The sequence below is a fragment of the Brachyhypopomus gauderio genome, chromosome 6 (assembly GCF_052324685.1).
Source record: "Brachyhypopomus gauderio isolate BG-103 chromosome 6, BGAUD_0.2, whole genome shotgun sequence".
In the NCBI taxonomy this organism is placed as follows: Eukaryota; Metazoa; Chordata; class Actinopteri; order Gymnotiformes; family Hypopomidae; genus Brachyhypopomus; species Brachyhypopomus gauderio.
Window position 1 is genome coordinate 11,000,868 of NC_135216.1, and position 10,541 is coordinate 11,011,408.

General features: G+C 41.9%; 1 protein-coding gene across 2 annotated transcripts; it reads left to right on the plus strand.

The window, feature by feature from the left end:
• Positions 1-1,421: 1,421 nt before the first annotated feature.
• arl4ab (ADP-ribosylation factor-like 4ab) lies at positions 1,422-4,147 on the plus strand. Of its 2 annotated transcripts, none has more exons than XM_077008662.1 (2): positions 1,422-1,632; positions 2,401-4,147. In XM_077008662.1, exon 2 carries the CDS (start codon positions 2,407-2,409, stop codon positions 3,010-3,012), a length of 606 nt encoding a protein of 201 aa, XP_076864777.1. In that variant the 5' UTR covers positions 1,422-1,632; positions 2,401-2,406; the 3' UTR covers positions 3,013-4,147. The 2 variants fall into 2 exon arrangements, with proteins under 2 accessions (XP_076864777.1, XP_076864776.1); XM_077008661.1 differs by having other exon boundaries at positions 1,426-1,632; positions 2,285-4,147.
• Positions 4,148-10,541: the final 6,394 nt, after the last annotated feature.

Below are 10,541 nucleotides of genomic sequence, written 5' to 3' on the forward strand. Positions count from 1 at the left end.
GCACATAACAATGACAAACTGTCTCTGGAAGAAAAACCTGCACAAGAACTGTGTTGGTAGTTTAAAATCACCAACATTATCTTCTAAATGTCAGTTTGAGTAATATAAAATACACCACTTCTGCACTCTGCAGCAGAGGAAAGATGTTATTTGAAATAATTAAACACATTATTTGGCTGTCTGATTGACAAATAGAGGTTTGGTGAACGACAGAAAATTGCTAAAAGCCAGTGAATAATAATTTTAATGTTACAGTGTAAAAAATACATTTTAGACAATTATACTTTTCCAGTTTTGTAGTAACTGGGGGAGGCCCTTTCCTTTTACAGACCATCATCTTGAAATTAGTGTCCACATACGTTTGGCCATATAATCTAGAGTTACTGTAAAGATAGTAGCTATGTTAACTGGTTATAAAACTATATATTAATTTTGCTTTTTATAAATTTTTAAAAATGAATTTCCATTGTATTGAATTAATATGCTTATTTCCTTTTTTGTATTACGTTGTATGTGTCCTGAAAACATAAAGCATAACCTTTGATACATATTGGTACAATCTACAATTGAACAGATTATCCGTTTTCTATCTATCACGCACTTTCTTTGATGATAAATAATCATCTCTGTGAGTAACGTTAAACGTGTCACTTTTATCCAGAATTAAATCAAGAACTAAATTAAATCCAATTTTAACTACGTGCCCTTTGATCCATAAACCGATAACAAACTGGAATCTCAAGAAACACTGCGCGCCAATCTACGACCGCACGAGGGCGGAGGTGTGAAAGAAAAGGCTGGATTACACATGGATTATTTCTGTGTTCAGATCAAGCCTGGTTAAACGTCGGGGGAAACAACACTAAATTACTGATTTCAGAGCTATTTACATTTGAAATACGGATTTCTTAACCAGGAAAAGAAGAACTGTGTATTTTCACGACTCCAGTTAACATTCTCCCGGCTGTGTTTCTCCGTTTTCAATGAGATCAAACATCTGCTAATAGCTGGGTGATCCATGTGAAAGCTAAACTCATCACCATTGTACTTGGACGGATGTCGTTTCTTTGACTGGCTCTCGCTCTACCTCGTCTTTTGAAAGCAACATCCCAGGTGTTTACTTCTTCAAAGATCAAATATCTATAATTTGACTTCTTAATTTTGGCCAACAGCATTATTTGTAACCGAACTGTTCAGTATTAGACTGCCAATGTACATTTCTGAAAGCATGCTCAAACGGACCAGCTTAAATAAGCTTAGCACGAAACGAAGTGATGAATAAACAAAACCGCCTATTGCTCCCTGTCTACGTGTAAATGGTTGAGCGAGCGGCACAGGTGGTAGATAGGTGTGTCAGTGACGAATGATGGGCGTGACATTGCACCAATCAGCCGTGGATAAAACCTAGGACTGCCGTTGAAGTCAACCAATCAGCATCTCCTGTATATCGCTAGTTGAACCAACGGTGTTAGAATGAACTGGCTTGCTGTATCAGTCAGTGAAGCGGTGTCTGTCTTGAAGAGTGGATATTGTGGGTATCTCTCTTAGGGCGTGAATACAACCCTTTATTTATTTGTAAATAGTCGACTTTGATGAATCGTCCTGTCCCAAGGATAGGATATATCGGCTAAGGTGAGTGTCAGATTTGATGCTGTTTTCAAACATTGCTGTCATTAATCTAAAACGATCATACCGGCGAATGTTTATTTAGAGTCTATAAACCACAAACTGTAGCAGCTTCATTCATTTAATTGTGGGTCACTTGTTGGCAGCACGCAAGGAGGAACTTAATTCACTTGCTGTTTATGGCGATATTCCTCTCAGCAACTGCTTTCACAGATGGTCAGTCAGCAACAGCCTCTCGGCTGTATTCAAGACACAGCAAGCACCATTTATCAGCTTCATTTTGTTAAACAGTAACCAAAACTAGTGTGTTTCCATTCTCTTGAACCACCTGCATAGGGTTTATCCCGAAAAGTGGCATGAATAGAACACAAGGCAGTGGACGGGTTCTTGTAATTCATTGGCGATTTTTATTACAGTTGAATAGGAGTTAGCCATTGGCGTTAGGAATTAGCCTATGAAACCTTTGCGCTCCCCGCTGATGTGTTTCTTATTCTTCCTCGTTGTGACATAATGACATCCAACCAGGTTAAAGCTGTTCGCGTTTTATAATGATAAAGACGTGGCTCTGCCCTCTTAGAAACAATTTCCAAGGCAGGAAAGCAATGAACTGTTTGTTTGGATGCCTCATTGCATCAGCTACTTTTTCATCTGGTTTCAGGTTGTAGTGGTGGCCTCTTGGGGGAATGAGAGAAGTCTTGTGAATATTTGGTGAAACACAGTGGCTCCTGGTCTCGTGATTCTCCCCTTTCGCTTTTATCCCCTCCGGCGTGGCAGAACGAGATGGGAAACGGATTATCAGAACCTCACACCATCTTCTCCTGTTTGCCATCCCTAAAGGCCCTGCACATTGTTATTCTTGGTCTGGACTGCGCTGGAAAGACCACGGTATTGTACAGGCTGCGCTTCAACGAGTTTGTGAACACTGTTCCGACCAAGGGCTTCAACACGGAGAAGATCAAAGTGGCCCTCGAGGGTAAAGGTCGGAACGCGGCCTTCCACTTCTGGGACGTCGGCGGCCAGGAGAAGCTGCGGCCGCTCTGGCGCTCGTACACGCGCTGCGCCGACGGCCTGGTGTTTGTGGTGGACTCGGTGGACGTGGAACGCATGGAGGAGGCCAAGACGGAGTTGCACAAGATCACCAGGCTCCAGGAGAACCAGGGCGTGCCCGTGCTGGTGGTGGCCAACAAGCAGGACCTGCGCCACGCCCTCCCCCTGGGCGAGGTGGAGAGGATGCTGGCTCTGAATGAGCTCGGTGCTCACACTCCCTGGCATCTCCAGCCTGCGTGCGCCATCATCGGAGAAGGCCTGCAGGAGGGCCTGGAGCGTCTTCACGGCATGATCGTCAAGCGGCGGAAGATGATGAGGCAGCAGAAACGTAAAAGATGACCTGGGCGGGTCGGTGTGAGAAGAGGCTGCAGGGCTTGTGCTCACTCCTCGAGGATCGGGCTGGTCACGAAACGTGCTGCTGGCCTGAACGACTGCACACTGGGGGATTGATTGATTTTTTTTTTAATTATTTTTTTGATTGTGCACTGGGGGATTGATTGATTGGCGCCGGCTGAGTTTTATCAGCCCGATGGAGCCGGATGACTACAGTCCAAAGACATGGAACAGCACATCGATAGTTGAACACTGTTTTGTCACTGGTTACGGAAGATAGAAGTCATGGAATGGTGTGAGTGACATCGTAGGACTTCTACATGAAGATATATTGTACTACTTCAATGGACACGTGGTTTGTTGATTTTCGAACAAACACTGGATACAAACTGTTACATTAAAGACAGACCGCTAATAATGTAGCTGATGCCCGTTGAACTCTAATGTTCTTTTTCTATTATCCATTCTGATACAATGTGAATTAATGAAAGAGAAGCTTACCAAAGTCCCTGTAAAATTAAGCTTTCTGAAATGTCAAATGTGCACATTCAGGTGATCTGTAATTTCTGTTAGCATAAAATGGGCCTTTTTCGTTTTTTTTTTACACAGAATTACTGTTGCACAACAGAGGTGTTGTAAGGAGAACCAGGATAAGCTTCATCACAAATGTTGAGAGCGCACAGACATTTTGACTTTCCAATGTAAAAGAATGAGGTGTTTCACCAGCTAAAATGCCTTTAGTTCTGCACACCGCAGCGTTCATGGCACCAAGGGCAGATGCGTTGGGACCAGGACTTCTGCCACAGTTCCTGGAGTTTCTCTGTCTACAGAAGACATGGACTACCTGTGTTCTTTGTAGTTCTATACACAACTTCCCTGTGCTTCCCTGTACATTTCAATGCACTTTAGCAATCCCCTTTTATAGTCTATGAACTTGTAAATTCAGATTTTTGTATGGAACTCATGATTGTAAAAAAAAAAGAAAAGAAAAAGAAATGTGTGTATTGCTTCAAAAGGAGCGTTTTTATAAGTCCTACATTGTTTCACATTCAAGTGTGCCATTTTATCACTTGGTATGTGTGTGATGCAGGGAAGTTCATATTTATGTGTCAATTTATACATCTTGAATAAAACACCCAGACTGAAATTTAATATGTGGTTTTTTTTTTCCCACCGTTTTGGATTTTAAATTGGGTACCAAATAGTTCATCTCCTCTTTATTGCAGTTCCAAAGCTGTGGTGTTCCAGATTTGTGTTTGACATTATGTTTATGGCATTTACTAACCTAATACTGATTTGAGGCACTATACTGGTAAGCCAGTGGTGTACTGGCTTCATCCTCTGTACAGTGACTGGATGTTGGACAGGTTTTAAGCAGATGCCATCATGAACTGAAGCATATGACTGCCATTCCAGGCATGTGATGCATGTGGCAATTTTCCTGCTCATTGCCCTTATTTCCTTGTCTCCTCACAGTCCAAACACACACACGCACAGTATAGGGGATCCATATAGCACACAACAAGTGCAGCTTCAAACAACATGAATGTTATATGGATTCAATGAGCCTACTAAAAATGAATATTTAAATGAGGCTTTTGTGTCTCTGAACAGTTAGCACTGTGCTTACACCCATCAGACTCCATGCTTATGTTGAGTATCATTCTGCAAGAAGCATGGCATGGTGTGACAATTTAGGCCATTTCACATAACCCCGTAGGACCACCGATGTTTTTTCCACTGGCAAAAACCTTGCTGCATATGACCAAACAGATAAAACCAGTCACAGTGCAGGTGGAACGGGCAGCATACACCTTAATTAAGTACTTGGAGAAAGCGTGCGCATCACGCCTTCACATTCTGTCATGAGCAAATACCGGGAAAAGAATAAACAGAGTGATCTTAAAAGTGTTGAGTTCTGAGTGTGCCGGGAATAATCTGGAGCCCCCACAGAGCTGTGTGTTGTGTTTGGAAAGGATCTGGGACAGCTGGTTCTAGGACAAGCCTGGTCCTCACAGTGCTCACAGAAAGACCTGTCCACAAGCTGACCCATCACAACAGACCTTTGCTGGACTTGCTTAGTTCACCCTCTTTAGTAAGCAAGATAAATGGAACAGAAGAAGACGTGTAGCCACCTAGGTCTCCTGGCTGCAGAGATAATGGAATTGACATGCGTCTAATTGTCGTGAGTTTAGAAATATGTAAGCAGATTTTCTCCATGGGAGATGGCGCACCTTACACCATGCAAAACACCAGTCCTGTCTGGCACTGTGGTACGTGGAGACCTTACAAGAGCTTCAAAGAGAATCCTTAATGCAGTGTCTTTGCATTTTGTAGGGCAGCAGCATCTAGACTCAGTAACGAAGTGTGGATGTCTTTGGGGCTTTGGGGGGGGGGGGGGGGGGGGGGGAGCAATGTGATCTGACTGTTTGACTGTGTGCTTTGATTTGTGTTGAAAACAGCACTGGAAAATTACACCTGACAGTCTCCACTTCACATACAATGTGGATACGCTGAAGAATTTTAATGAGAACGTAGCGTGCCCTTGTGTTTTGCTGAAAATAAAGGCCCGTCGTATTAGTCGTGGCCGGGAGTTTGCGGGAGGCTGGCGTTGTGCCTAGTGCCCACTGGTTTGTTCTATCAACATAGTGCTCAGACAGAGCTGATTAGTTCCCATGACTATGTGAGGAAATAAGCCTGGTTTATCAGGTCCACACTAGAGCTAATAGGTTAGCTGTACCCATACTCCCATATCAATCCTTGGGCCTTCCTGCACCAGTGTGGTCCTTTTGATCGTGTTATGTAATTAACCAAGGATTAAACGTTTCGTGTGGGACAGAGGAGTTCAGTCTGCAGAGCACAGCTTCCTGTTGCTCTTTGCCCTGCTTCAGGAACACGCTGTCTCAGGGTTTGACACACCACACACCTCCACTATCCACACCCCACGCCCTTGTGTGGCGTCATTTTACAGTGCCTGGCTATAAAAGTGCCTTCATACAGTGCCTTCTCGAGCTTGCCAACAGGTTGCTCAGAGTCATGAAGTTCTCAATACTGCCATTAGGAGACATTTTGGGAGGAATAGATGGTGGGTCTGTGTTTTAACCTTTTTTTTTTTTGCATGGTAGATGTTGTCCAGGACAAAGGCCAGACAGTATAGCAAAGCAACAAAGCCCACGGTTCACTTGACCAGCTCCTATACAGAATAGTCTGTGTCTGGTTTGGGTCTATTTTCTACACATTACTGGCAATATGTATGTGCAGCCGGGTGTATTAAAATATTACTGATGAATAGAAGTCAAAGGACTTGAGACAGACTGATGAAATATTCTCAAAACTGCAATTTATTAAGATCAGTTGAAATTTTGGTACAAGATTGAACTTCTCGTTGGTGGAAAGGGGCTAAGAGAGATAGGCATTGATGTGCTGATGCTTCACTGGTTTCTCTTAGATCTGTCTGACACCCTTCTCAAAACACAATCTTTTTTTTAGTTCAGATTACCATATGTTAAAGGGGCAGTCCATCAAAGCCATGTAGCTGAAGTGCAAATGTATGTGTGTTCGTGTGGCGTTACCAGGCCTGGGTGGAGTTAGTGGGGCAGAATAAGGAGGGAAAGCAGCAGAAGATAAGTGTGGAGCCACTCCCGGGCCTTTCCTGAGAAGAACCCGCCCTCTCCTCTCCGAAAAAACGTGTGATAGCACAATCATTCTGCTTCTGTACATTTAAAGCCTTCAGTGGTTACACGAATATATTTACTTATATTTGAAATTATAATTAGATACATGTATTTTATTTCAATGTTTTAACAAATTAAGGATTATAGTAAAAAAACTCTTGGAGAAAAATTTAAATGGAGGTACAGCAAACTGTAAAAATATTGAGCAATCATTTACATTTTTCTTGTGGTATGTAAGAATCCGAATATTAATGAGACTATAGTCATTACATGACTAGCCAATTATTTCAAGTGCTTCCAGAGCCTGCCAGCTACTGAAGCAAATTGAAATGACCTCAATTTAAATCACATTTAATTTTTTTCCCCCCAAGTTAATCTATGCTGACAGAGTCTTCACATCAAAACCTGCAGCTTTTGCCCTAAAAGTAAGTTATTACTGCTAAAATATAGTGGCTACTTAGGTATAATTGCATATTATTATTGAGTGACAAATAGGTCATTGTTACCTAAAGAACTTCTCTTTGTTACAGGCTTTCAGCTAAAATTATATTTTGTTATCAGAAGCATTGCATAATGTAACACTTAAGAGCCCATATGAAAAAACTGCTTGCTTCAGTGCCTGGATGGGTAAGGAAATGTATGTGAAGTCTGCTGGACTTTCTTTGAGGTGCTCAGTGCTGGTCCCAGTTAATGTGGATGAATGTCACTTTGGTCTGGTCCCTCTGTGCCTCAAACTCCCGTGAGGGCCAGATGGGAAAGGGTCTACCAGCTTCTCTCAGGAGACAGTAAAATGAGAAAGTCTTATGATCAAAAGAGCAAGGATGATCTTTTGAGTTTTATGTGTGGTTTTACCTTTTTCATGAATGGGGAAAATGTTGAAGTGGTGCTTTCATTGCCACATTAGGGGAGTGTTTCTGTCTACTCACTGGGCTGGACAGGAAACAAGGGTGCACACCACCTTGTCCGTTTCCTTAGCTTCCCCTTTTAGAGGTCATAGGTCATGACAACTGACTTTCTGAAACTTTTAGCAAGTACTGAGTAATTTGGAAATATGGCTTGTTAGTGTACACCAGATTATTTAAGTGTTTTCATTTCCAAATGAACCTTTTTCAGTATGTATTCTTTCCCTGTGACCTTCCCCAGAAACCTCCCTACGTTTCACCGGGTATTTGGGTTTTAATGCCAATACTTTCCCATTGTAGTCAGATCTACAGCGTCAAAGGAAAGGAGGCGAGAGAGGGATTGATTTTGAATTTGGTATTCATGTGAGTGTCTGAGAAGGAGCGTAAAGAAGCAAAGAAGAAAAATAAGAAGTGCAAGAGAAGGGTAGAATATGTGTGAGGGTTTTCCTCAGTATATCTGACAGTTCAAAGTCATGCTATACTTTAAGCAGCTCTCAGTGGAATCTTAGAAGTGTTTGGTTTGATCGTGTTCTTAGACCGCCCTTCAAATAAGGTCAGTTGAACTGTGATTCCTAACAACTGCTTGGTTTATTTCAGCCAGAGTCTAGTAATAGAAATATAATGAGCTTCACACTGTATTAAAGGAAATAAGATTCATAGCCTTTTCTTCTGGAGTTACTGGTTGCACAACTACTGATGGGACGGCTGCAGTTTCATTATGTAATTTTTATTCAAGTGAAAATTCATGTCTGATTGAATTTTTTTTCATGTTTATTATACCTTAGCTTTAATAAACAAATAAGTTTTGTTCTATTTGTCTCTATGACAGCATCAAATTCATTTATATATATCTTCTGTTTTAGCACCAATATTCTTTTAGCAGAATCCAAAACTGAAACAAATGGTGCCCAATATGTTCAGTTTAGAAATAAATCTCAAGGTTTAAAGGGCAAAATAATTTATCTGTTTAGCCTGTTAGTGGTTGGCAATATTGATAGTGGGTGGATTTAGGCGGTCAAAACGTTCATCTGACTGCAATCTCTAACATTTGATAGGGCCCTTGGCTGAGCCATGGGATGTGTGGGCTTGGCGTGGGTACTAGTGGATACAGGAACTACACTGCTCTGTTTTGTCTACGGGACGTTTTGTTCTCACGTAGGGTGGGGATGTCCTGAGCTTCCTGTCGAGCTCTGGTCAAGGCTGGATATGTGCTGAAGATAGTCAAGCCATCTTACGCTGAAGAGTTGAGTTTCCCTTTAAAATACTGTTGACCATAAATAATTTTGTGTGGACAAAGACAGAATATGCTTTAATTTGGCTTGAAGTATTACTACTTCAAGCCAATTAATAATAAAAACTAATGATTGATAAAAGTATTTCTTATTTTATTACCAACCAACAGAGGGTCAATCTAATCTAATTTAATCTAATACGTAATCAATCTAATATAGATTTCCTTATAACAAAATGTAAAAACCCTATGAAAAAAAAATTGACCTTGAAAAGCAATGTAATGTTTTGGTCCATCTTTACAAGCAACCCCAACAATGTATTTACTCCCAAATCATCTCACCAGTCCGAGAGGTCTTCCATCTACAACCTGCTCATTCCATATTTCCCCTCAAGACTCTGGCAAGCACTGTGGGCAAACAGCATCCAGTTATCTCCGCCACGCAACTTAAACAAAAGCACTCAGACTCACGCCATGCAAGGCACTCTGCCTAAAGGCCTCTTACTGATCAGATTCTCAGTGCCCAGGCCCACCCATGGCGTTACATGCTCTCTTTAAAGCAATGTCTGCTGTGCCTGACCAACTGTTGTGCCTGGACATCATCTCCTGACTCTTATATTACCTGCTCTCTCGGCTGGGAGACCTGGAGGCCTTGCAGAGTCTGACCGACATTGTCTCAGTTATACTGTGCTGGCACAGTGCAGACGTCTCTGAAAGCACAATGTGGAACACAGCATGTTGGCAACTTGAAAAACATGAGCGCGATGCACATGGCCAACATCTTTGGCTCCACACATGCTCATGATTACACTGGTGTGGATGTGGTGATGACTGATTGACAGTTGTCTTTGGTGGCAACGTGTGAGGTGCTGTTTGTGTGCAGGTAGGTGTCATGGGCAGGATGTTTACTGGAGTGGACCAAAGGGATTATCCTCTCAGTGGGAAAGAGCTACCGAGTGACGCCTCATTATTGCATCTGATTCACAGGAGGAAACGAGACACAGTAATCTTGCACTGCAGACCACCATTTAACCAGAAAACACTGTCAAGGCTGTGAGCCACACACCCCAAATTAAACCAAATTAACAAATTATAGAAATAGCATTGTTTCACAGTTAGATAGGACAATGCTGTATATGAGGGTACCATCCACTAAACATATAGCTGCTGCAACGAAGAAGGAAAATGTGAATTATTTTCCAATAACTGAAACACAAAAAGTCACAGTGTGTTTGAGGTAAATGTATTATTGTTGTTTTGTTTAAGAAGTGTATTTTCTCTGGACACATCTGTGAAAGAAGCTTGGAGCTGGCGAAACATGTCTGCGATTAAGCCATATCTGTTTCTCACAGGTTACATAATGCTCCTGTCACTTGCTCGTGTGTCAGCAGGTCTCTGGCCCACACGCTGTAGTGGGCTGAAACCCAGTAGGAGCCACCTGCGTTGTTGTAAGATAATGCTATCTTATCCTTGCTTTCTTGGTACACACACATCAGTCACACACTCCTGAGCCCTTGGCCCTGTCTTCAGTCACAATAATATTTGTAGTAGAGCTGAGTAATAGATATGCTTCCTGCTGTGCTTCTAGGATACTAGAGCAGGCACTATGAACTTGTTGATGTATGATAATCTCAAAAGATTACAGGGGATTACAAGTCAAATCTAGTTTAATAGTTTAATAATCTGTTATATTATAAAAGTACTTTTAATACTTTTTCATGCAGAAAT

What these genes read in the sequence shown, in the direction of transcription:
- arl4ab (XM_077008662.1), top strand. Translation starts at nt 2,407, where the DNA reads ATGGGAAACGGATTATCAGAACCTCACACCATCTTCTCCTGTTTGCCA.